Below are 27,095 nucleotides of genomic sequence, written 5' to 3'. Positions count from 1 at the left end.
CCCCGGGCTGGTAGACTAAACAGTGCCGCCTGCTCCTCCCAGGAGCTGCGGCCGTGCGGCCCGTTCCCTGCCCCCGGCGCTTAAACGTGGCCGCCAGCAGCTCAGAGTCCCCCCTCCCCGCCCGAGCCTCGCCGCCCCTCCCAGGGGTGCGCGGCGCTGGTGGGCTCCCAGCCGCCGGTCCCACCCCAGCGCTGTGGTACCTCCCGGGCTGCCGGGCACCCGCCGGGAGCCGGCTGGTCGGCATCTCTCCAGCCGCGGGCGGCTGCTGCTGCTGTTGGGACTGAATAAAAGGGAGCTACGTGCAGCTGACGGCCGGCGCGTTTGTGCTGCCTTTGGAGTTTAAGAGCGCTCGGGCACTGAAACGATTTCATGCTCGGACAGATGAAAAGTTACTTTGCATAAGCACTGAAAGGGCTGCACCAGTTGTCACACACTGTGTTTGTAAGCATGGGCGCCGTGTGTAGTGATTACATCGTGAGGAATAAGGCTTATCTTGATTTCCCTCTCTTTCTACTACTTTGGATTGGATTCAGCCAATTGCGTTATGTAAAACTTATCTTGAATCAAACTTTGCCATAAGCTATACCTTTGAGCAGGTATCTTGATAGGACCTAACCTGACTAGAAGGAAAAACTCCAACATGGAGTCTTGAGGATGCTGTTGAATGAAGAGACAATAAAAATGTCAGATATGCTTAGAGTAAATCTTCCAGTTTACCTGACAAGCGGGATGTTCTTAGAGGAAAGATACTTCGGGGTTACAGAGAGAAGGTATCAAAAGCATTGCCCAGCATTCAGTTTCACAGATTTCCTTCTGCTGAACTCAGTAAGAGGAGTTGCAGAGGTGCTCAAGTGCCTACGTGTTCATCTACTTTGGATACCTAAAGATTTCAGTGCTCAAGGTTTTAGTAAATGAAAGAAGCTATCGGTTACAAGTAGTACATGAATGTTAAATGCAGCTTCTTAGGATGCCAAAGACTATTCAGCTAAGCATGCAAACAGTACTGTGGCAGGGGTGGAAAGTGAAAGTAATGACTTCCCCAGTTTGTTTGGGAAGTGGAGGCCTGCTTTTGGGGTAAGAGATGTTCTCTGTCTTACTGTTTTGCACCCATTACTACTTGTGGATCATTGTTGGGTACGTTTGAATGTCTTGAACCATACTACAAAGCATGTGATTTGACCTAGAGTACACTGCACTGCTTCTTAATTATGTGCTGACAGAACCAGTACTGATTTTTTTTTTCTTTTTTTTTTTTTTTTCCCCTCCTGGGACTCAAAGTAACAGGAATATGCCTGAATCTTGCTATGCTAAGAGTGTTAATTCTGCCATTTAAGTAGTGGTTGTGGCATAGGTAGGCATATCTCTTCTAGCTGTTAATTCATTTAGAAGCTGAAGAAGCAGCACCATTTCATGAACTGCTGTTCAGTGGCAGTGCTGTCCTAAGCAGTTCCTGATCTGCGCTCTTCATGCGGGTGGGTATGTCTGATAAACCACAACAGAAATTGAGTGTACGGGGGGGGGAAATCACTGCCTTGCATCCCAGCAGAAAATAGCTGATGGGGATTAGTTCCCTTTGCTAATTCGCTGTATGGCCCTACACATGATGGGTTATCTACTGGCACAGCTCAGGTGGTGGTGTGGAGACAGGAACTGCAGAAACTTGGGTTGAACAACAGGGTTAATGTATCCATTAAGAGCTACCTGTGGAGCCAGAAGAGAGAGCAGCTCTCTGACCTATAGAGATTTAAACTTTGTTGCATAATGAATGGTTTTAAAATCTAGCATTTTAAAGGTGTGATTTTGAGGTGTGCACATAGATTAGAAAATACCCAGTGCAGTTTGAAAAACATGAAGGATAGATCATGAGTAACACTGGAAGGAGTGAGGATAAATAAGGGTTTATGGGAGGAAAACTCTGCCTCCATGTTGAGGTTGATATAGATAAGGAAACTTTTTTTTTTTTTAAAGAAAGTGGTCTGAAAGAATACACTTCTTGAAAAAACCTTACTTGATAAATTGTGTCTGTTTAACCGAGGAAAGACTGTAAATAAAGTCTGTGCGGAAACAGTGACTTTGCTGTCACTTGTGCTGTGTGTTTCTAGGCAACGTTCTTGCAATAACTTCAGAATGACTTGCTCTTCCCCTTGAGAGGAGCAGGCTTTCTGCTACTGCAGAACCACCTGTGGGACAACAACTTCAGCCTAAAAGAGCTCCTGTCTGTTACTATTTTTCAGCTGTTGATCATTGGGACTGTCCTGCTTTCTTTATAATCACTCTTAATATCTGAAAACATTCTGTATATCTCTATAGATAGTCTGCTGATCCTTGAGCAGAAGGATAGGCTCCTGTTTGTTGTGTCTAATAAGATAAGTGCTCTGCTCCCTTGCCAGTGTTTTTTGTCTTGGCTTAGAAAGTTAAAACAAGTGGGCTCTGAGAGGGCTGTGTCCATTCAGTCTTAGTCTGGAAGAAATCAAGGGAGAACTTGCTTTGGTTCCTTGGGTACAAATCTGTGTATGAACACACCTGTTCTATAGTCAGACTCATGAATGTTGTCTTCAAGTTGGCAATAAATGATACTTAAAACATGTCACCTACTTGACTCTAAAATTGATTCTCATCTCTTATTAGATTATTATATTACTTATATATATATATGGTTACTGATATTACAACTTTGTCATTAAAAAGAGCTCTAAAACATGCCGTGTTCTTTTGTTAGCAGCAATTCTAGAAAATCTTTCTTCTCTCACTGTTTGGATCTTAATTTTAAAACAGCCTTTAAATATAATGTGCTAGAGAACTTAGGGAACTGGATTCTAATGTTTCTGTCATGTGAGACTGTTAAGCAATTATGACAGCTAAATGTTCTTGGTACTTACTCTGGGGAAGTTCTTTCCTTTTGTGTAGTGTTTCCAGGTATATTGTGTCATGAGACTGTAACTTGACCTGTCCTTGGGACAGGAGAAGTTTAGTGTAGTGAGCAGCTATCATTTCTGGTGCTGTCCTTTTCCACCCCTCATCCCCCAAACTCAGCTCAGTTTAACTGATTTTTTTTTTACATACAGTGGAACACAGTAAGGATTGTGAGAGTGGATCAGTATTTAAATCAAAAGTTGAGGATCTTGGTGATACAGTTTTCACTCCTAGCCTTGCAGCAGACTTAATTTTGAGTAGGTCACTTATTTCTTACCTAAATAAAGAAGCTGTTTTGGAATTAAGTTAGAGCTATTCCAGAATAATTCCACGTTGAAGTACACCCTCAGTTTCCACTTTCTGTCTTGTTTTCTGGATCCTGGTATGCACCTGAGAGCTTGGAATTGGCAGTGAGGAGACTTGTGTAATAAGCATCTTCAGTTAAATGCTTCGGTCTTCAGTCACCAATTAGCATGACCTTGGTTGTTGTGAGGTTATATCACCCTCTGTAGTTTGTCTTCACTTTTCCTTGTGCTTGCATGGATGCTATGTGCACATCCAGTCTCCTATGACTCTTGCAGATTGTTTCTACTTGTAGAGCAGAGCTGAACTCTTTAGAAGTCCTCAAAAAACCTGCCTCTAAGTTTCATAATTTGAGATGGCATTTGTTGTGTATCCCTACCATTCGGGGAATCCTGTGCTGCGCTTGGCAGTATCATTTGTCTAATTGCTGCTTTGTTTTACCTGTATCTACATGTTTGTTTGTTCTGTGCTATTTTTTTCCATTTGTTTTTTTGTTCTGCTCTACCATGTTTTACTGTTTCAGAGTTTAGCAAATGTGCTTCTTATGGAAGGTCAGAAAGCTCCTGTGTTAAAGCTGTCAGCTGGACTCCCATTTCTGTATGTGGGTAGTGGACTCCCTCCTCTCCGAGGTACTCAACTGCCACCTTTGTGTTTGCCTGAGGGACACTGCTGAGGAGGAGAGTCAAACTGACAGGAATAATGTAGAGAGGATTTTCACCTTGTTTTACTTCATGTCACTGACAGGAAGAAATTAAGCCTACTTATTTGGCAGCTTGTGTGTCTAAGAGATTTCCAGCATCTATCTTAACTGAGCTTTATTTTCTTTGATTTGGGAACCTGTAGCTGATCCTTCTGCAGTAGTTTTGAAAGCTGTGCTACTTGGCAACTGCTGTTAGGGCAGCGAAAGCTTGGCTGGCCGCTGCCTTGGGCTCGGTTTCCAACTCCCTGAATTCAGTCTGGGAGGGAAGTAATCTTGGGTGGCTGAAAGCTATTACGGGAGTCTGAGTCCTTGTGAATGACAGAAAATCTGGAGACTGCAAAAGGAAAGAAAAATGAAGTTGGAAGTGACCTCTGGACGTCATCTAGCCTAACCTCCTGTTTGAGGCTGGGTGAGCTTGGAGGTTAGGTTAGTCTGCATGTGGGCTTGTCCCATTTAGTTTTGAAATTCTTCCAAGAATGGGAAATCCAGTTTCTCTGGGCAACCTCTTCTAGTGCCTAACTGCTGTCACTGTGAGAAACTGGGGGGTTTTTTGTACCTACTTAGAATTTCCCTTGTTGCAATTTGTGACCATTGCTGCTCGCTCATTCTGCTGTATGCCTGTGAAGGTATGAGGAGGGAATAGGGTTGCAACTGTGTTCAGAGTCAGCCCAGTTGCTGGAGCAGGCTGTAAAGGCAGGTAGACAAGAGGAAAAACTGTTTTCAACGCATGCTACTCAAACAGGCTTTAAGGCATCACCCTATTGTGCAAGGTGGAAGACTGTCACCAAGAGCCTTAGGTGGAGAGGAGACATCATTTTCATCACCTTTTTGGTGTTTTTTTGTTTTGTTTGTGTTTTAGAAAAGTTTCATATTGATTAATAGTAAAAAGTAAACTTTCTGAAGCTTTCCTTGTGTTTCACTGAGTGCAGTAAACAAATAGCTCAATGAATTCTGAGTATAGATAATGTTAGCAAATATTTATCATGTAGTAGAACTGTTTGTGCTTTGTAATTGATTCACAGATGTATTAGCTTGAGTGCTGAATGAGCAGGAGGCACTTGGCTTTCTGCAGAGCAAAATACGAATTGAGCAGTGTTTTTAATAGGAGTGCGGGTACACATTAGTGTCCTTGAGCATGTGGATACAGCTTCTTTTAAGTAAAGAGTGAAATTCGCCAGCAAGAAAACTTGCTTCCAGGTATGACCTATTAATTTACAGCAATTACTCAATTGGAGCTCTTGTTTAACGAGACTGACGTTAGTCACAGAAGAGGGAGGTACAGTTGTATAGATGTTGCCATGATCCCTGGTTTATGCTGAAAGCTAGCTAAGTGTTACAGGCTGGCTGGAGGGTTGTATATTCGTTCATTGTGTTTAGGGCTGGAGTTTCACAAATGGGTTAAACCTGTGCTGCTACCAGAAACAATTTTGCCTTCCTTTGCTGTCTTTGGCTGCTAGTTCCTGCCTCCAGTTCCATGCCCTCTTGTACTGGCATGGATGTTACATGGCTATATAGTGAACTGTATCAGAACTGAAGCAGGGTGAAATGAGTGATTGGGGGGGGGGGGGGTGATTTTTTTTTTTTTAATTAGTTATGTTTGAAATAGTCTGATTTGGCATGTTGCCTGGCTGCCTGTGGAGGGGACGAGCAAGCGAGGAGGAGGTGAGGAATGCTGCTGTGGACAGCAGGGCTGGTTTAGAGCTCTGGTGAGACTGAGGTGCCTGACTCTACTGGGGAGAAAGCAGGACTCCAGGCTTCCCTCCAAGTTTTTACTTTACAACTTACTTTCTGCCCGTGAATGTGTCAAAATGTTTCAGCCCTTCAATTTTGGTCATGCAGGTTTCAGATGATTTACAAGAGTTGGAGATCGTGCTGCTTTTCTAGGCTCATATGAGTTTCCTGCTGTTCCTGTTAGTGCCAGTGAAACTGTGCTTGCCCTGTCCAAGAGGCAGTCCACAGTCAGTAAATCTAAACCCTAGTAGCATTCTTTCTGTAGTGCTAGAGGTGGAAAGGAAAGGAGGGAACTGCTTCCTTGACCCTTCAGGTGCAATATGAGAAGAAATCCTGCACTCTGGAGTCAAGGGAATATTTCCTGTTAATATCTCCACTTCTGGGTGGGGTGATTTTTCTTTGGGTGTGACTTTGTGCTTTCCTGATTTTGTTTACACCTTGTGTGAATGGCACACCTGGTTTTATGTTGTTCGCTACCAGTACTGTCAACTTGATCAAAAGCATGTTACTTTCTTCCCTAAATAGGCTGAGCCACTTTGTAGCTGGACTTGCCTTTTGATGTTTCTTCCCCCCCCCCTTTTTTTTTTCTTCATTAGTTGTCTTGCTGTTGGATGAGTTGTAAAACAGTTTCTGTTAGTACATGCGGTTGGTTTAATTTTTCTGAGCAGATACAATACCTGAGAGTTTAAGCTTTCACGCCTGGAAAAAAGTAAATCTTGTGAATTCCAAGACAGCATAATTACTTTTAAAGTATGCAGTAGCGAGGAAATCCTAGTCTGTTAAAAGGGTTCAGGATCTTGAAAGGCTGAGAGGTTGGCAGCTGTTTGTGGGAGAAAGTGCTGCCTGTAAGCCTGCTATGGACTTACCCAGGGACTGTGAACCAGCCGACAGAGAAACCTTTTGTATCAGTATGGAGACTGGCTTCATGATGGTGGCAGCTGAAGAGCAGCAGCATGCAAGTGACTTACTCTGTGGACTGGTTGTATAGTTTTTCATTTAGGCCTGTTCCACTGGCATCTTTTTGACCGATCAAAGGAAACTTTTTTTTTTTTTCCCATTGGGTGAATGAACTTTACAATATGTATTTTAACTTGGTATTATGGTTTTTTTCATATGTTTGGTCTTGGGTTTTTTGGTGCTTTTTGTGAAGCAGGTCTATCTATAGTGTGTCTCAGATATAAAAAAGATGAAGAGTGTTTGTGAAGACCCTGTCTCCAAGCTATTCTTTCTTCTCTTACCACAAAAGACAAAAGTATAAAAGTCTGCAGAAGGGCATCAGTCATCTCTGAGAGCTGCTCAAGCTTATCAAGATTCTGCTACCTCAAGAACTAGTGGCAGCCCCAAGAGAATAAGCTGTCTCTTTTGAAGGTAGATTCAACTCTCTGGTGAATAGGGATGTTTTACCTACTTTATGTTTCTTTTGTAGGTACGTGGTGAGGTGACAGCTACTCAACTATGGCATTCAACGAGATTTGGTATACCGTAGCCCTTGGACTTCTGCTGCCTTTTTCTTACGCCCATACAGATTTCTTCACTTCCATTGGTAAGACATGCTTTGGTGTATATGCTGCACAGCCGAAAGAATTTCTTGGCGGCTCTCAGAATTGGTTCTGCAATGATGTGTTAATGGCATGCAAGGCTTTAATTGGTACAGAACTAAATCCACTTACACATTCTTACAACCTTATTGACTTATTTCTTTTGGGAGAAACATGTTTTGAGTTAAGTCAGTCCAGTTAGTCTAATGACCTAGGCTAGGCTTTGTATTCGTTATGTATTCTTATAGGTATTGACTTTTAAAAAAAATTTTGGTGTGCACTGTTGCACTTATGTAGAAGTAAGCAAAACAGCTGCTGAGGCTACATAATGATACCAGTATGTCAGTGTACTCTCTCTTGGGTTCTGATGGCCTGTGACACAGCTGAAGATGTGGACTGTATCACTTCATGATGAACCAGTTCAGCTGCCTCCTTGCAGAAAATGAAGTAATTATTAATTAATAACAGAGTGTGTTAGGAGACCCATTGAAGTCATGCAAATAATCTTAAAAATAAAACGCTGGATTAGTATTGTATATCAAGCATGAAGTCTTTGTATACTTCTGTAGCTTTGTCTTTATTTGCTTCCTTTTCCAAATGAATCCTAAATTAGTTCTAATAATAAATATGTGATACTACGTTAACTTCCATGGCAACAAGCTTGGTCCAACATGAGATTTTCTCCTTCAAAAAAAAAAAAAGGCAAGAAGCCTTACTCAAATACTCCTTCAGGATTATTTAAGCAAACACAGAAGGACTTTGGGGAAGAAAGAGCTGAAGGGGGAAGAAAGTAGAAGAGAGGACAAATGCCTCTAATTCTCAGTTCTCAGTTTTTCTGTTTCTCCTTGTCTGACCAAACTCATTTGTTTTCTAGGTCATATGACAGACTTAATTAATACAGAAAAAGATCTGGTGGTGTCACTGAAAGATTACATCAAGGCAGAAGAAAGCAAGCTAGAACAGATCAAAAAGTAAGAAGCTTGTTTCATAATGCTAATAGTTAATAATTTGAGTCCACCCTTATGTAAAAAGTGCTTCCCAAGGCTGATTAAATTTGTGGAATTTTTCCTCTGAGGCAAAGCTTAAACTAGCAGTTTTTGCCGGGTTTTTGTCCTAAGTTATTATCTCCAAGCCATTGGTTTGTTTTATGCAGCTTTCTAATGATGAAATCTAATCAACCCGTATGATACCTTTCTGTATGATACCTTCACTGTAGGACTCCTGCTTGCATGTAATTCCCGAGGGGATGTAGTTCTCTGAATGATGATTTGCTTAGTGGAAACTAAAACCCAAGTAGTCTCCAAATGAGTGTTACAAGGACTGCAATGATAACACTAGATGTAAAAGCACTAAAAAGCATTGGTGTGGTTGTATCGCTCATGAGTGGCTAACCAATGAATAGCAATAACCCACTACAAGAACAGAGTTTCCTTCTACATGCTACATTTAGATTTAAAAGTAAAATAAAGCAAAGTAAAACTTCTTTACTGCTTTTAAAAATAACAAGAGACCTGACCATTGCCATTACTATGTTGCTCAGCTCTATAGGCGTGAGGACCAGGGCCCCATATGTCAGATTTTATCATAGCTAGAAATAAAAATTCTGTATCACTGAACAGGATGGTTTTCTGGCTTTCAAAAATTTGTATAAATCTGTCATGAGGATGTTTAAACAGTTTTAGATAGATGCATGAACTTTATTTTAGCCTTTGTGTATTACATTCTGCCATCCAGGAAGAAAGATACATCTGTCGGACTGTATTTATTTTTATCACTTAAAATACAGAGTTGGAATTGCTCACAGGTTTGGAATGTTATAAGTATATTCTTTACAGCTACAAATTAAGATGGGAGCATGCTGATTGGACATCCAAAAGTGTGTAAATACCGCTTACCATGTAAGCATTGCTGCTCTGTTTTTATTATATTAGCGGTGCTTGCTGTCAGGTCAGAAAAGTTAAAATAACTGTCACAGAGAGATACAAGAACCTGGAAAAAATGCCAGCATCGTTTGAGTCTGTTGGGCTCTGTACGTTGGTTGAAGGATATTGGTAGCTTGTCTTGACTTAAACTTAGTGAAAGTTGGTAATTCACTGAAATATGGAGGATGGCTCACACCTTGTGGGTGGCTTGTGGTGGAGGCTTTTATGAAACAGAAACTACTTGAAAGAAATCCTGGCCTTGTGGTTGTGGTTCACGATTGCAGTGACTTTCAGCTACTCATTAGGTTTGATAGTCATGCAGTGGGAAATGTATGATGGATTTGACCACGTGCAACGTGAATGCGCAATTATTTGAAATTGGTTTCTTCAGACTTCGGCTTGCTGGAAGCTGGAGTTGGTCCATGGGAGCACTTTGAGCACTCCATTTTGGAGGGAACCCATTTGCTCACGTTGCTGCTGGCAAGAACCCAGACAGGGGCTGTCAGAGCGTAGGAAAACAACTAAAGACAGTGTTGGAAGAGTGAATGCAAACAGTGGCACCTTTAACAGTTGTAAACATCTACCTGTCTTGGGTAAAGCAGGAAAACTTAATTCAGGCACACCAAATTCTGGAACCAGCTGAATGCTGGCTCGTGTACAGAGTTCCCTCCAGGCTACAGATTTTTTATTTGCTTTATATTGGTGTTGATGTTTGGTATTCTCTGTGGGGTGTGGCTTTTTTAACATTAATTTATCCTGTTTTCAGAACATTGTTACATGTCTTCATGTTCTAGATCTGCATTGTTTTGCATAGAGAGGGGAAGACATGTAGTAGCATAGCACTGGTGCTTATAGCATGGATGTGCTTGCTGACTTGAGACTGGAGCAGACTTCCTGGATGTTTCCATTAAAACAACAGATGAACAACAGTAGTTGTTGAAAGGTGTGCTTGTTTCAGACTGCGTTGGAGTTGTGAATGGCTTATGTCACTGACAGCGTTAGAGACGTTTGTGGAGTCGGAACTATAGCACCAGAATGTTGATCTGGGCACCTCATTTGGGAGCGTGAGAACTACATGTTTCTTAATACAAGCTTACACTATGGAAGGCAGTTTCATGGTGGGAGGCAAGGGGCTTATCGTAGATTTAAGAGCGTGCATCTAAACGTGAAATCATTTGAGATGAGTGTTCTGTATTTGAACTACCTTATTGTAAACTTTAGAAAAAAGAGCAGTTAAAAATAAAAGATCAAAAATGTGGGTAAAGCTTTGTTTTTGATTAGTCCTGCATGAAAACTCATAATGGAACTGCTGGCATACTGCATTTGGTATTTGTAGGAAGGAGTTCCTTCAGCAGTGTTCCAACAAAGACCACAAGAGCAACACAACATTTAGGCTGCAGCTGAGGAAGAAGATAAAAAAAAAAAAAAAAAAAAGGAAAATGCCCCTTTTTTTCTTTCTAGGAGAGCTTTATATATAGATAATGTAAAAGCTTGCAATTTGTGATGGGTTTTTTATTAGCGAAGACTGTTGGGTAGATTGAAATCAGTTTTATAGTGCCTTGGCAGACTTTTACAAGAGACTTTAGTAAATGTATATTTTCACTATAGGTGGGCAGAAAAATTGGATCAGCTGACAGATACTGCTACAAAAGACCCAGAGGGGTTTTTGGGACATCCTGTAAATGCATTCAAGTTGATGAAACGGCTTAACACAGAGTGGGGTGAGCTGGAGAGCCTGGTTCTGAAGGACATGTCAGATGGTAAGTGTGCCTGTAGTAAGAACAAGGATCGCATTATAATTACATTTACTTGACTATGTCTTTCACATGTCGTGGTTTGAATTAGATTTGTAAGTCTGCTTCTGAGGTGCCTTCATAAAAAATAATCCTAGAAGACCTGCCATTTTGCTGTCAGTGTGCTATAATTTGAGCTTTACAAAAATCTAGGAAAACTGCGATGTTTAAACTGAATAATCTCCTTGGATGCTGTAAATTTTGCAAGGGATCAGGGCTTCCTTCATGTACTCTCCCACTTCTTGCAAACTAGTATTTTAGGAAATTTCATCTCTAAGTGTGATGACTCCGTTGAACAGAAAAAAGGGAGCGAAACTCTTCTGAGTGCAAGACATGTGGGGCTGTCTTTAAGTATGGTCAAGTGCTGTTGCTGCTGATATGCCCAGAGTTGTTAAGGTGTGATGATTCGAAACCTGAGTGTTGGCGGCGACTGGGCGTTTGTGGAACTGATGTAAATTAGTGTAGTAAATACTTTGCTGCCTCTTTTCTTCAGGAAGACTAGAAGTTCTTCAGTAGGGAACAGGACATAAAATAGTGGATTGTGAAAGACACTTAGCAGCAAGGAAGCTGGGATGATTATATTTGACGTGTGAGTATCTGTCTCAACAACTAACTAAAACCAAGTGTAGGTTTGTAGTAAGAAATGATAAAAAAGTGGAGCTTTCAAAAAAGACCCAGGGTTAGTCTGATATGGATTGAGCACATTCGGCTTCCCTGTTGCTGCTGTGAGGGACTGAATATGGCAACTGAAAAGGCTCTGCACTTGCCAGCCAGAAATCTGGGCCAGTGCATCTTAAGTCCTTATTCTGAATGAGGAGAAAAAAAAAAGTGGACTGTTTTGTTTTAAGAAAATTGTCAGGAAAAAGGAAAATACCGGGGGAAGCATAGTGTAGTAAAAGAAAGGATGCACAGGAGTGAAAGGATATGGTATTTTTTTAAAGGAGGAACACCTTTCCATAAACTAATAGTGTTACCAGGTCTGAATAGTTAAAAAAGACTACTAGAGTGTGACAAAAATCACAAATTTGGCCAGTTCATTATTTTTTGGATGGTTTTGCAGCTGAGTGTTGCATACTACACTTTGTTTGGTTTTGGTCATGCTGCTTATTTTTCTACTGGTGGATATTAGATGAACTTAACAAACATCATATTGGCGCTGTCCCTAGTTAACATTGTAAAGCTTGTTGTGCTTCTGGATCTTAGGACAAAAGAGTTTGTTGAGTAGAAGAGTTACTTTTCTGAAAATGCCAGAGTGGCTGTCAGTTTGTTCAGAATTAGGTTCTCATGGTGGACTTTGTTGATGCTGTTCCTTTTGGTGGCTGTGTGTACCAGGATGCTGGTGCTGCGCTCCTCAGCTGCTGTCCTGGCTCTCTGGAGTTCTGTTTCCTTCAGCAGTGCAAACAGCCCACCAGCCTCTTGACTGTGCAGAAGCAGAAGGGGAAAAATAGCATCAGCTCTCTCACTGAAGAGAGGATAATGCACCAGCTCTACAGGAGGGCCCTTCGAGTAACAGCAATAGCAGTGGTTGTGTGTGTGTTCACCAGAGAGGAGTAGGAACCTTTCATAGCAGGGGAGATGATTACGCATGACTCTAATGACTGGGGAACAGTTCCTAGAGAGAATATTTTTTTACTTCATAGACCCTGCTTATCTTCTGTTCCATAAATGTCACCCTGGTGCTTCTTTAAAAAGCCCCCAAGTTTTTCTTTTTGATTGTTCCTTTGCTTTCTTTTCACAAAAAAAAAAAATTTGGAATGCTAACTTTTCATCATGGACCTTGAGTTCAATTCAGAGTTGTGTGAAGATGGATCTCGAGAAACCTTTTAACTTTATGTGTTTCTCAGGTTGCTATGTAAATACTTTAATGCCCAAGTCTACAGAAAGCCGTTAGGTTCACAGTGGCTGCTTAGTTGACTAAAGTCATGTCAAAAGCTGTTTGCAGTTAGACATCAGCATTTTTGGTTTTCATCTTTTTATTGACCAGCTTTAATCTTTACACTGCTATTTTTAGCACTGTTTGTTTTTTTCCTCTTCTAAATTATTTGTAAATTCCATGTTACTAAATGAAAAGCCTTTTGGATGGCAGATTGAGTGGAATGGTTGCAAAAACTACCAATATATTATCTGTAATGTTCTCCATGTGGGGGTGGTCTTTTTGTTCTATGCAACTTTTTTTTTTTTAACCTGTTAAGACAAAAATAGTTTCTGCGTGAAACCAAAGGGGTACTCCTGTCCCTTAGAAACAAACTTAGGGCGTTTGTTGGTGCTCTGCAGGGCTAATAGCTCTTCCTGACTTATTAATGGCCTTTCCTGAAATGTTAGCTTTCCCTGGAGTAGGGAGTCATTTCATGCATAGAGCTTATAGAATTCTTGGGAAAAAGAAGGCCAAGTGTTTCACTGTCTTTCCCAGGCTTTATCTCCAACATGACTATCCAGCGGCAGTTTTTCCCAAATGATGAAGATCAGACTGGTGCAGCAAAAGCCCTCTTGCGGCTTCAAGACACGTATAATTTGGACACGGACACCCTCTCAAGAGGGAATCTTCCAGGTAAGAGTCATTGATGTTATTTTCAGAACACACTGTGAACTTTTACTAAATGCCCTGATTACAAAGTATTTGACTCTGTTCTGTCTTGTTTAACTGTGTAGTGTGAAGGTAACAATAGGAAAACATTTGAGCTAGCTAAGAATTTATGGAAAGTAGCGTGGTGTGGGTTGTTGAATACAGGTTGATGTAGGTGTCAGTTTTAATTCTGCCACACCTCGAGAGGAACCTGTTGCTTCAGGTTGTGCTGGTGAAGAGGAACCCAGGAAGAGCTGACCCACTCTGGCATAGTCAGGTGTGTTGCTATGGTGGTTCTGTTGGAAACTACATCCACTTGGCTTCCCTGCCTGGTGGGCTTTCTCCTGCCAGCACACTGCCCAAGTGCATGTGGATAAAATGCACTGCGCAGAATGCAAGTTTCTTTCTGAACTGGGACTCTCTTTTGTCCTGTCGTTCTTACTCTGCTCACATGCTCATTTTCTGCTTGTGCTAGAACTTGAAAATTTCTTTTTAGTTGAAGTCTGCATCTTTCTTCTAGTTACGGTAAGATAATTTAGTGTTACTAGTTTTTTATAAAAAATCAATAGCAATAAAATCTTGCCTGGGTGAGGATTTTCCTTGTGTTGAAGTAGTTGTGCACCAGCAGATACCTAGTTTTATTGCACAATGTAATGCATTTTAACAAAACAGTTCTATCATTTATTATCCCTTTCCCTCTCATGGATAAGATGGACCTTTCAGATTGGGAGTGACTGAAGTTTCTTTGAGCTTAAACTTCATGGAGTGTATAAACTGAAAAACAAAAGACAGAGCACATATGCAGGCTTGAGCTTATGTGGCATTACCTGAGGTAATCTTTAATAGGTTTATATGCAGGAGAAGACACATTTCTTTATTGTTAGAAGACTCTTTGTCTGGTGAGTTTTCCTTGTTTCCTCTGTTTGAAAACAGTACTGTGCCAACTGGCAAAAAATCAACGCTGTACAATCCATCTGTGTTTTTGCAAGCACTCGTGGTCAGATGCCTAACAAAATTAAGGCTAATTGGCTTTATATGTTATGATGTATAACCTTACTTTTGGGTTTAGTTCAAGACTGTCTCAAAGACCTACAGATTCATTCTCATATAATAAGCAGTTCATTATTGTTTTCTTAAAACAGCACAAAAATACAAGACTAAGTGCTTTGGGTGGACTGTAGTTTATTGTTTCTTTTGAAGCAATAAGCTGTCCAGACTGTGTGTAATAAAGTGTAATTGCAGAACCTGAAAGTTCTAGAGTATAAAAGAGAATATGTTGGTCTCTTCAGAGCTCCAGAGAGGAACATCCCATGTGGTCACTTGTTTGTGCTCCTCGTCTTCCTTCCCAGGGAATTTCTGTTTGGCCAGTTCACCAAGTTTTGATTAGAATCTTAACTACTGTCATACCGCTTATTAATTTTCTTTCCTGCATTACAGGCTGTGCTGTTTCTTTATATTAACTATCAATGCTGTGTGATGGTTGCTGTCTCGAGCACCCTTTTAAGAGTTGCCACATAACACGTGTGGGTGTTATGTTGCTTCTAGATGCACCAGGCTATGGCCCTGCAACCTGTTACTCATTCCAGAGGATATCTCTGTCTGACAGCACTCGCTCCACCACCACCGCACCCAATTCCCTAATCTTATTTTAGAGTTTGCAGCTTCAGGCTCAGAGAACTGAAATCACTGGCTGTCACAGGATGGACCACAAGGTGCTTCATTAGTGAGCAGAAACAAAGTTGTTCTGTGGGATGCTGCATTTCAGGGATTGTCTCTACAGCTATTTAATCTCTTAAGGCATGTCTTCAACAGATGAATTCCCCTGTTTGAACGCAGCTGTGGGAGCTGCTATTAGAAACTCAGGATGTATTGAGATGTAATCAGGAATGTAGTTCTAGCTGTAAAACCGGCAGGTCCTGTTTCCTTTTTACAAGATTAAATTTGGTTTTTCATTGGGCCTTAATTTACAGTGGCAAAAATAGGGATCTGTAATTTGCTTACTAGTGCTTTAATCTTTCAGAGGTCTCTTCAAAAGTTTCTAAAAATGACTGACTGCAAAAATCTTGAGCAGCTGGGAATTTACTGACTGTTTTCTTTTTCCTCCACCACTAAATTGTTGCTAACAAGATGTGCTTCAGTAACATTTTGAAAGCAATAATGTAACATCTTTGAAAACAGATTTCTGAAACTTCATATTTGGCTTACTACTGCTCTTGCTCGAAGTGTTTGGGGTTTTGAAGAAGGATGGTTTCTTTTGTTTTATTTCATTTTCCACTAACGGTAAAGACATTTAGCTAGTTGCTGGTATTCTGGCAATGGAAAACTGCATCTAACCGCTTATGTGCTCTGCCAAGGATTTACAGGCTTTAGATACTTAAACTGAGTCTTCAGCAAATAGCCACCACAGAAGGGAGATGTTGAAGAACAGAAATAAACTGTGCTGTGAAGAATAAGAAATAACTGAATGTTACTCTGAAGACTGGTCTGGAATTCTGTGTAAATTCTGTTTGGTTTGGTTTGTTCTAAATACAGGTGTGAAGCACAAATCCTTTTTAACAGCTGAAGATTGCTTTGAGCTGGGAAAGATAGCTTACACTGAAGCTGACTACTACCACACCGAGCTCTGGATGGAACAAGCTCTGAAACAGTTGGATGAGGGAGAAGTGTCTTCTGCAGATAAAGTCTACATTCTGGACTACCTGAGTTACGCTGTCTATCAGCAGGGGGATCTGGGCAAAGCCATGATGCTCACCAAACGCCTTCTGGAACTGGGTATGTGAAAGAGAGATCCGCAGCTCACCATGATCTAGCTCTGTGTTCAAGCAGCTGCTAGCTATGGATTTGTACTGAGGAGTGCAGTCTTGCCAGTATTCTGACTTGTGTATGAGTTTTTAAAATGGATTATTACTGATACTACCATTAACATCTTGATGTATAGTTTTCAGTAAGATAAGGCTTGTATGACCATAAACCATATTTTGCTACCATATTCTTAGGTGGATAATTATAGTCTCAAATACCATGTCAGAAAGTGTTATGGTTAAGGACTGCTCCTTTCTATTGAAGTATTTTCTGCCTCCTGTCACTGTTGGCTTCTAACCACTTACCCGTCTTAGTCATTACTGCCTGAAATTTGGTTCTCTTACTATATCTTATTTTCCTGTGTTGAGATTACTTCCCCTTAGGTACAGGCAAGAACAAAATTAATGAAATTGAAACTAAATTGGTGATACCAAAATCTCTGCAGATTATTTAAATGCAAATTAAGCATACTTGAGATGAAAAACTTGGAAAAATAAGAAAAGACAATGCAGTACAGCAAGCTAAGATGCTGTCCGTTATATGAAATATGAAAAGTATTTTTGCTTCTGTAAATATTCCACTGATTGACTGTGTAAAGGATGCCGTGGGAAGTTCAGAACTAAACCTAATACAGCAAAGGCTTGTGAGAAACATTTATTAATGAACTGAAGCAAATTTGGTAAGTTTAGTGATTGTTAAAAGCTTTGTCACCAGAAATCTTAATTCCCATCAGGAAGTTCTTAGGTTTAAAGGCAGGCATGCTGTCCCAGCTCTCTCCCTTTTGCATTCCCGTTCCCTTGTCTCTCCCTCTCTGGTGAGATTGGCTGGAATGGCCAAACCCTTTTTCTTAGCGCTTGGACCCCTGTGCCTACTGAGGATCCTGGCCTCACAGTAAGCAGTTTCTTAGCTGTGAATGAGTTGAGCTTAGCTCTGAAAGCTCATTGTGCATTTTCCTGCAGATGAGTAAGGATATTCATGCTGCAGGCTAGCATCACTTCCAGCTTAGCTGGGATTTTTAGCTCTCCTGTGAATGCTCTCAAACTGGAGTAGATGTTTCTAATTTCTATTTGAGAAGCAGTAGTGTGCATCTGTTTTCTTCTTTTTGTAAACAGCCTCTTCTGGATACTTCTGAAGAAGTTGGAAACTTGCCAGTGACACTTGTCTGTTTCTCTGTCAATAGATCCTGAACATCAAAGAGCAAATGGGAACATGAAGTATTTTGAATATATCATGGCTAAAGAAAAAGAAGCAAATAAGTCCAGTACAGATTCAGAAGACCAGATGGAGAAGGAAACTGAGGTTAAGAAAAAGGATTACCTTCCTGAGAGAAGGAAGTACGAAATGCTGTGCCGTGGGGAGGGTCTCAAAATGGTAAAGTGGAGCAGCCTGTTTCCAAATGTATGAAACCAACCGTAACAAAACAATGTCAAGAATTTGTATGTGGTGTGGAAGCAAGGAAGTTGTTATAGCAGTTGGCTGAGTGTGTAGAACTGAGGATTAGCGTGTGTTGGGTTTCTTCTCTGCTTCATTCTGTAGACGAAAGTAGACAAAAAGTAATACTGCTGCAGGCACTGCTGACTAACTTGGATGCACTACATAATTGTAATTAATTGAATAAGGATGCTGGAAGTCTGGATTTGCATACGGAATTGAATGAGGGAGTTTTTTTAGTGATAAAATAATTTTTAATAGGACTGTGTAAAGTACTGGTTGTTGCAGTATTACACAGTAATACTAATGTGCTGAAAGTACTAATTGCTCAAACTTAAAGCATCTCTTTAACTTGTAACATAACATTAAGGTAGGGAAAGTGAATTGTTCCTGTCTCTTGTTCTCAGGACACCTTCTGTTTCTTAGAGATACTAATGTCGTATGGAAGTTCTCTGATTATCTCTTGCTCCACCTTGCTTTCAGACTCCTCGGAGACAAAAAAGACTCTTCTGCCGCTACTACGATGGAAACAGGAATCCTAGGTACATTCTGGGCCCTGTCAAACAGGAAGATGAGTGGGACAAACCTCGAATTGTTCGCTTCCTTGACATCATCTCTGATGAAGAGATCGAAACTGTGAAAGAACTAGCAAAGCCAAGGGTAAATGCCTTAACACTTCTTTGCCTTTTGTAATCTTAAAAGTTCTGTGTGAGTGCATGTGATTCTGTCTCCTCTTGAATGCAGATGTGTGTGCTCACACATTGCTTTCTCACCTCGTAGCTCTTGGTGACACACTCTTTGAAGGAGACAGTGGGGAAGCTGGAAATTCTGTGTAATTAAGAGAGCCAGGTAACAGCAGTGCAGGATTGTCAGCCTCTTCCAGCAGATGCAATTTCAGCACATACTGTTTCAGATAAGGAGGAGAATGTCCTACAGCAGAAAACAAACGTACTGCAGCTAGGTTGCCTTGAAGTATATCTGTCATCTGGTTTTTGTTTGGTTTTCTGTTTTTTGTTTTTTTCTTTAAGTCTGTATTTGCCAAAGTTGCAAGATGGAGAAGAGCACTGTCTAGGGAAAGGCAGGCATTCCTCTGGTCCTGGAATGCCACGTTATTGTATAGACAAGAATGAATGCTTGTATTCTCCATTCAGTATAAAACTGACTTCTGTCTCCCAGGCTTTGAAGTTGCCTGTAGATGAAAGAGCTTTAAGAGGGCAGTACTTAATCAGTGGTACTCAGCTTCTTATTCACAATGCCAGCTCATCAAATCCTATTTCAGAAACTGGATCCTGAGCTTCTTGTTTCTGAATGCAGAATAATCCAAGGCAGCTCAACTGTCAGAGTAAACAGGAGTGTCCAAGTCAAACAGCAACCTGATGGAGTTGCCTTCTGTATCCAGTTGGTGTGACTCCGTATCTCAAGATGTGTGGTGAAGATGTAGTTAGTTAAATTGATTTATTTTTCCATCGATACCAGTTACTTGGAAAATAAAATTTAAACTTGTAGAAATAGAATTTTCCTGCCTTTTTTCTTCGTTTTTAGCCTCAATGGCTTTTTGGCCAGAGAGAGCTGAGCAAATGGAGATTAGGGGGGTAAGCGTATTAAGTATGGGACAAACTGTTAGCTTGGTCTGCTGCAAAGTAAACCAGCTGTGACTTACACATGGGCACATCGAGGATGAGGCTGTCCTTGGCCACTGCACTGAGTACTAGGCAGCCTGAAGGCGATTTTAAAGCTTCCTAAGGGCTGATGCATTGTATTTCGGAGGTAACATTCTGAACTGTAGGGAAGAAGTACAAGCAAATCTCTTCACTTCCCTGTAAAACATCTCTTTCTGCTCTCCTGTCAGGCAGCCTTGCTGCAGGTCTGAAAATCAGAGCCCTGGTTGTTTGTCTGTAGATGATTAAGCCCCTTTGCTGCTGCAAAAGCTCTGGCATTACATCTGTGGAATATGACTGAATCTCTTCTTTGTGGAGTAGAAATAAGTCTCAGCACTGAAAATAAAAACCTGTGAACGTAGTGATTTTAACTTCTGAACTTGCCGAGATAATTGTCTTCCTATCAAATGTTTGGCTCGTGGTAAAGAGTTTGGAGATTCATAGCTCATTAATATGAGCATTCATAACAGAAGCATCTGTATGTGGTTAGCATTCCACGTTTTTCCTACGGCCGAGGCCTCGTAGGGCTCGGTAACGAGCGTAGCAAGAGGATTGTGGTTTTTGAGACTGAAAGATCGTCTCCCTACTTCCCGATGCTTGGGATGTTACCATTGCCACCTCTCGGAAGACAGCGCTGTCTGATCAGTGCCCAGCCTTCTGCTGAGCTGGTGGCATAAGCTGGCAGGATGAAGCCTTATTATTCAGCTTTGGGAGTCTCACTGGAATCATAGTTTGTGCCTTGGTTTTTATATGTGTCTGCATGGGATGAGAGGAGAGGCAGCATATTAAGAGTTCCCAGTACCTGTTCTTGTTAGTAGGAATGGAGAGGCCTTGATTTGTTTAGTTTATTGTAACAATAGAAAAATACTTCTTCTCATTGTTTGGGACTTGGTATGCCATTTTGTGCCTCTTCCAAAATTTGGGCTCTGTGACTCCACCTTTCCAGTTATGACTGATGGAGAGTGTGATAGTACATGAACAAAGTTAAAGGGCGCATGTAAGGTTCTGAATCGGAGTATTAACATAGATGGGGTGGCATCAAGTAAAGGAGTGCAATAGAGGGAAAGGAAGGCCTTGAACCAAGAGTTCTCACTCTGTGCAATTTAGGAATACAATGTAAATGTGTTCGTGGACTAAGCAATTAGTTTGTGTTAGCAGTCAGCGTTAAAGGAGTTCAGTGCTGCTTTTGGTATAGAAAGAATCAAAAGGGTAGGGTTTTATTCGTCTTTTGCTTATGCAAGATCACAATGTTGCCTGGATTCAATTTAACTGTAAAACTCATCTTACATGTGCAGGACAGACTGCTAATAAAGGACCAATTGTACACATGCCATAATATTGTACTGCTTCCAGCAGTTCTTGCAATGTGAAGGAAAGCTTCTAGTTTACTTTATTCAGACGACTGTTCTTCTTGCTACAGAAATGGAAACATTACTTCCTGGAAAACTTGATCTTCTCTAACACTCTGTTTAAATAAACAAACCAAACCCCCCTAAAACCCTCTCTTTTAATAAAATTGGAGACTCCCCCTCCTTCCCCATCACTGCTTTATGAATTTCCACCCACTCCATAAAAGAAAAACCACCGCAAAAGGTGACCGGGTGGCTTGCGTGGCAGCTTGCGTGACATTTCCCCTTAGGCTTCTGAATGGTCGGATTGCTGTGATGCAGTATGTGCTTTGTAATGCAACTATTCTGATGGTTCGCTTCACAGCTGAGGCGAGCCACCATTTCAAACCCCATAACAGGAGCCTTGGAGACGGCACATTACAGAATTAGCAAAAGGTAAGAGAGCTCTATGCCAGATGTTTTGGGCCTGTAATGAGTGTGTAGATTCTGCTCATTATGGGGAAAAAAGAGGTGGTCTAAAAAGACAACTTTGGCTTTGTAGTCCACCGCTTTATTACATGCACATCTGTAACAGGCTGTTACTGCTGAGTTTCTCAGTCTTTTCCTTCAGCTAGAAGTTCTGGGGGTGTATTTTGATTTCTTCTTTTCCTTTTTTTGGTTACCTCCTCAGCGTGTGTTCTCAGATGATGGATCTGTACAAGAAGCAGGTCTCTACAATCAGTGTAAAAAAATATGTGATGCTACAAAACCTTCAGTAGAATCTAGATTTTTTTTTTTTCTAATATTCCCTTTCCCTTGCTCTTTTCACCAACCAAAAATTGTATAATCTAGCAGACCACCTGAAGTGCCTTTACATGTGTAAGAGATGCTTCAAGTACTTACTGTGCATGACAGCTGGAGTGGCATGCAAAACACACGTGCATTAGTCACACAGCATTTCATTGTCTGAGATAATTCCGTACTCCTGTCTGGGCTCTTTGACCTCCTGCTGACACAAATCTGGCAGAACACAAGCTTGTTTTCACTGGGCTCCTGGTTCTTTCCAGCTCGTCTGTTAAGTACTACAAGTCTTGAATTTAGCCAATGTTTTCCAAAATTGGCTGGCTCTAAAATAAACCACCTGCCCCCTGCCCACCCCCCCTGCTTTTAGTAGTGGTGATTAAAGATTGGCCACGCATTCCATCAGCGTTAAGTGAAAATTCTGAAAGGAGTTAAACTTCTGGGTGAAGAGGAATTGTCTGTGAAACTCAGCATCATAAATTATTTGCAGAAAGTCTCTAGTTTAAAACAAAAAGAGGAAAAAAAAAAAAAAAAGGAGGAAAAAAGTGAAAGGACAATCTAACCAAATTTTTCCAACCAATTTCTTTTGATTTGGACATGGCAGCTACAGCTTCTGTTGCCCTTCTAATATTGCTAATTTAAGAGCATTGCATACCATCCAGACCAATCGGAACCCTTTCAAACACCTGTGGCTTGGCAAAAAAGCAGCCTACTAGGTGGGTAAGCCCTTGTCCTTTCTCTTTTTGTAGCTGAGCCGTGCTACTGTTCATGACCCTGAGACTGGGAAACTGACCACAGCACATTACAGAGTCTCTAAGAGGTAAGGGGAACATCTTCCAAAGGTATAACCAGTCCAAGGAAGTCTGTTCTGGGACTGTACTGCTTCGTCTCTAAACGTGGGGCAAATAAGAATTTTGCATAACTTTTATATTCTTAGTCTCTCTGTAGAAGAAAGAGAATGGCCTAAAGCAAACTGAGCTGTCATATAACAAAGCAAGCCATCTGCTGAAATAGAAAATAGTTCTATATGTTAGTGGTAGCCAAGACAGAAGTTCCATCTTTTGCTTAGCATGGCACGTCTAATGCAACTAACGTACTAAAGTTAGCACCGCGTGGGGTTCTGCTTGCACTAACAAACGGCAGAAGAGGCTGCCTGCATAGCTCACCTCTGCCACTGAACTTCGGTATCTATGCTTGCTGCTTAAAACTAGGCACTGATGAGCTGCTGTAATTCATGGGAAAAGTGCAAATTAAAGCTAGTTGATAATTTTAAAGAATTTCCTAGTTTAAATGATTGAAAGTAGTTGCCACTTTAATAGAAAAACCAGTGTTCTTTCAGCTTCCTTGAACAAAAGCCTGAAATCAGAATGGCTAGTAGATTAAGCTTCCAGGGTTTTTAGTTACCTATGCATTTCTTTTAAAAAGCTAAAAGTGCTTCAAAATACTGGATCACAAGAAACTGATTGATTCCTGAATGATTATAACTCTCACAGAAACTAGAAAAAACCATTGCAGCTGAAGTCTGATCCTGAAAGCCATACTTGTTACAAGTAGTGGCAAGTTGAAAACTTTTATTTTTATACATTGAAAACTGCCTTGCACCTTCAGCAGCATGCAGGTCTACTTACTCATCAGAGTGCACGCAGGTTGAGGGAGTCCTTTGGAAATTGTCTGGTGAGCTCTTACATGTTTGCTCCTTAAAACTACCTCCACAGGCCTCCTCCAGAATGACTTTAGGAACATAGGTCTTCCTGTTTGAGATGTTGCATTTAGGTTTTTTGGTTGTTGTTTTTTGTTTTGGTTTTTGGTTTGGTGGTTTGTTTTTTTTTTTAATTTTAAAGTCTGTCCATGTCCTATCCTGGTTATCTGTGGCTGCATATTTTAAATAATCCATTTTTTCAGTCTCAGGATTTGTCCTCTGTGACACAGACCAGTCTGGGGCATTTGCTGAAGAAACTTGTTAATCCATTTGAACATACCCTCACGGTTTCTGTCAGACTTGATGTGCTAATAATAGGAATTAGAGAAGATGACCAGATCACTGATTGGAATTGAGATGCATAATTGGCCCCTATTTAAATAGATGATCCTTAGTAAAATAACTTTTTATTTAGAGTTTTGATTTTTCATTAGTGGGAAGTGTTATGCCTTGAGACTATTGCAGATGCCACAGTCAGAAAAAGTAGTACTAGACAACACCCATCATTAAAAAGTGATTCCTTCGTGGATGTGTGCAGCTGATGGTGCAGCCAGATCCTGTTTGCCATCACCTTGTTATTGGCTTTGTGATGTGACAAAATAACTTTCTCCTAGGGCTTTAATCTGGAATTAAGTGTGCTGTACCTTGCATAGGGACTGTGATAAAGTATAAGGGCAGCTGTTGTCTATGAAGTGCTGCTGCCTCCTTGGTGTGGTGTGCTGCCAGCCTGTAATAGAGCCTCACGTCTAGTACCTGGTGAAGGAGACCCTTAAACGTTTAAGGTTTGGTGCTCAAAAAGGTGGCACTCTGGGACTTCCTTCCAACATACCTAAGGAACTCACAGAACTAAACCAGATTTTCCTGAGCTAAGATTTTTACTTCTGTATCTCACTGGAAACTGGAATTAGAATTGCAAAGAAACATACAAGTAAATGGGGTACAGCACATCGTGAAGTTAGTGAAGACAGTTTTTTGAGGGTAGGAACCGGACTTGAGGGTGGAGGGGGACTTCCCTTCTCATGCTTCCCCTTGCCTTTGTGTTCCTCCATGTGCAGATTGTTTAGGATGTATATACACTTTAAAAGAGAACTTGACACCTAAATCTATAGTAGGAGGTAAAAGCCACCCCTGAAACCCCCAAGCCAGACTGCTTTAGAAGGATCATGTTATTAATGCTGCATCACTGAACTTCTGTTGCAGAACCACTGGTAGAAACATCTTTCTGTTAGAGCTGTTTGAGCTGGTTTGGATTCCAGATGAATCATTGCTCCTGAAAACCAAAAAATGCTTGCTTTATTTTTTTTAAGAGATGACTGCTTTCCCCCTTCAAACATTCTTTCCTAGCAAATGCACTTCTAAATTACAGCATTCCTCTCTTTGAGAGGACTACTGTTCACTGCGCAGTACGTGGCAGGCTCTATAAAAGGGGGCACCTTGCCAGCAGTACGAGGAGCACCATGAAGCTGTGCTGTGTGCAGTACCAGAATAAACTCAGCCACTCTGACACTGCTTTTAAAGAAGCTGGTTTTTTTTTTTTCCTCTCTCCTCCCAGCAGCCTGTCGGAGCTTGTAGCATATGGTAAAGTTTCCACTTCAGAAATACCAGTCTGTGCTTTTGTTCACTCCCTGTTGTGTCTCTACTAGTACTTATTACATACTAAGTACATTTTTAAAGTTTTTAAACAGAAATGCCAGTGTTTCATGTGACCAATGACTGTTACAAAAGCAGTGTTGAAATACTCTGGTGCAGTGTTGGTGTAGCTGAGACTAAGGACATAGCCTTTGTAATGTCTGGTACTAGACCAACTAGTGCAGTTGGAGGAGATGAGCTTTTGGGCGTATAAGCCCTTGTATGTTGTGTAGCTCTGGACAGCTGTCTGGTGTTGTGTGTGTCGTGTCCCCCGTCCCCCCATATATTGCTTAGTCTAAAATTATTTCTGCATGTAAGTATTGCGCCATTTAAAAAATCTCTACTAAGATACCCGATACAGAATTATAAGAGGGAGGAGTAAGTATAATTACTGCTAGCTGTTTGTAATGAATATAAAAGTTGTTAAAAGCCAGATCTTGGTGTGAGGAAGAAAAGCAATCCCCCAGCGTGAATCCAGCACGCTACTGAAATTCTTTCAATTTCTCTAACACTGTAGTTTAGTTCATAGGTGTCTTTTTACAAAGCTAAGTGGGACACCAAAATACTATGCCTTTGTAGTCAGGGAATTTTGGGGCTTGGTGTGGTAGTTATTAAGGAAATATCAAATACTCCTGTAAGTGAAGTCACCCACATCTTAAACTGTCATGCTTATGACTTCCCAGGAGTAAGCTTGTCCCTTTTTGTTATGAAGTTTTCTGCCCATAGTGGACTCAGAGGTGTCAGCTGGTCAAAAAATATGAGAGAATGCTGTTCATGCAAGTTAATGTATCGTATGAGCAACTTTATTCTTCAATGTACGTTTGTTAAATTGAGCTCTCTGCATTTACTGAATCATACTGAACCTTGGACTATATGTATAGGAAAAGAAAAAAGTTTGCTGAGCACAGTTTAAGGCTGTTAATTCTGTATCATGTACACCACTGGTGAGGGAGTGGTTTTTGGTTTGGTTTTTTTTTTTGATAGACAAGAGCAGGAAAAAAAGAGTCCTTTGTGTGAAGGATTACCTGCTATAAATGGTCTTGAACTAGGTATGTACTTGACGCCAGCAAAGGACCAAGGCTGAGACTAGCAACAAAAGAGGACAATATAGGACAGATTGTTATATTCTGCAAAGGCCCCTAGGCAAAGCCTGCAGTAACAGAAGGCCCTCATTGTGCATCCTAAACGCAGCAGGCACAGAGACCTCCTGATGCTGGACAGTCGGTACAGGGTTCTGCAGGCCCTCCTGAGCTCTCTGCCTTCATGGAAGCAGATTTCATCATGCTTACAGGGTTAAATCACGCTATAACTCTTCACATGAAGCTATGCAGCACTACATGCCTCCCCCTATGTTGTGCTCAGCAACCAGCAGACAAGCTGGCACTTGAAATACGGTTTCAGTTCGCTGTTTCCTCCACCTTTCATAGACTGTCTTTGTATCCTTGGGCAATTAATTTTATTTCTAAAATACATATAGTACTTTCCCTTCATGAAAGGATGTAGTATTCTCCCTGGTGAAAGCATTCATTGCAATTCTAAATAACCAATATAGTAAGAATGCTTGCTTTTTTCTTTCTTTGGGTGTGGGTTGTTTTTTTTTTTTTCCCTCTTCTTCTTAAAGCCTTTATGTGTAGACTGGACAGAGGTAGCTGAAGCCTACACTTTGAAGCTGATGGCTCTGTTAGGGCTTTTCTTGTGTGTTAAGTGTTAGGTTAGGATTGCTTGTGAGTGTTACCTGTTCAGCATGGCTGCATAGCATGTGGCTGCATAGCTGCTTTTATTTTTGGGGTTTGTTTTGTTTTTTAAATGCTTCATATAAGTAGTCTTTGTGTTCTCCTACCACCTTAATCAAAGACGGTTGCATTGTAACACTTCCTTATACTAACAGTGTTTAGAAGTGGATGAATCGTGGTATGTGTTTGTGCAAGTCTGTCTTGAGAAATCCTATTTCTTTTATCATTTGTCATTTAAAAAAAAAAATGCTCGTAGAGATTCTGTAACCTGTGTCAGTGCCTTGTGTCACGTGTCATGCTACTGTTCCTCCCATGCAAAGTGTTTTGGTGGGGTTTTTTTAATACAATTTTTTTACTCAAGAAAACAACCTTAATTTAGTATAGATGTGAAAGTTCATTTGAGTAGAAAGACTATGATGTACTTGCCAGCTAGGCTCTGGGCATAGGTATTTCTCCAACAGTTTTGTAAAAGCATCAGGAGCCACTGATGAGCCCAAAAGGCTGACTCAGCTGCTAGAAAAAAAGGTAGAACTAGCTGTCTCCATTTTCCT

The 27,095-nt window shown here is 40.9% G+C and overlaps 1 protein-coding gene across 4 annotated transcripts in view; it reads left to right on the top strand.

Annotated features, from left to right (window-relative positions):
* P4HA1 (prolyl 4-hydroxylase subunit alpha 1) overlaps positions 1 to 27,095 on the top strand; it is a 37,326-nt gene that overhangs the window by 369 nt on the left and 9,862 nt on the right. For 2 of the 4 annotated variants that reach the window (XM_075505419.1, XM_075505416.1), the window contains exons 2-9: positions 7,074 to 7,190; positions 8,060 to 8,156; positions 10,716 to 10,867; positions 13,311 to 13,448; positions 15,996 to 16,235; positions 17,446 to 17,636; positions 18,180 to 18,356; positions 22,233 to 22,303. In XM_075505419.1, the coding sequence (XP_075361534.1) occupies positions 7,103 to 7,190; positions 8,060 to 8,156; positions 10,716 to 10,867; positions 13,311 to 13,448; positions 15,996 to 16,235; positions 17,446 to 17,636; positions 18,180 to 18,356; positions 22,233 to 22,303 (1,154 nt within the window). In that variant the 5' untranslated portion in view covers positions 7,074 to 7,102. Of the gene's footprint in view, positions 1 to 7,073; positions 7,191 to 8,059; positions 8,157 to 10,715; positions 10,868 to 13,310; positions 13,449 to 15,995; positions 16,236 to 17,445; positions 17,637 to 18,179; positions 18,357 to 21,067; positions 21,139 to 22,232; positions 22,304 to 27,095 lie in introns of all 4 variants that reach the window. The other 2 variants (XM_075505418.1, XM_075505415.1) reach the window with 1 other exon arrangement.

Source organism: Mycteria americana, chromosome 6 (genome assembly GCF_035582795.1).
Source record: "Mycteria americana isolate JAX WOST 10 ecotype Jacksonville Zoo and Gardens chromosome 6, USCA_MyAme_1.0, whole genome shotgun sequence".
Taxonomy (NCBI): Eukaryota; Metazoa; Chordata; class Aves; order Ciconiiformes; family Ciconiidae; genus Mycteria; species Mycteria americana.
This window is presented reverse-complemented; position numbering and strand designations above follow the sequence as displayed.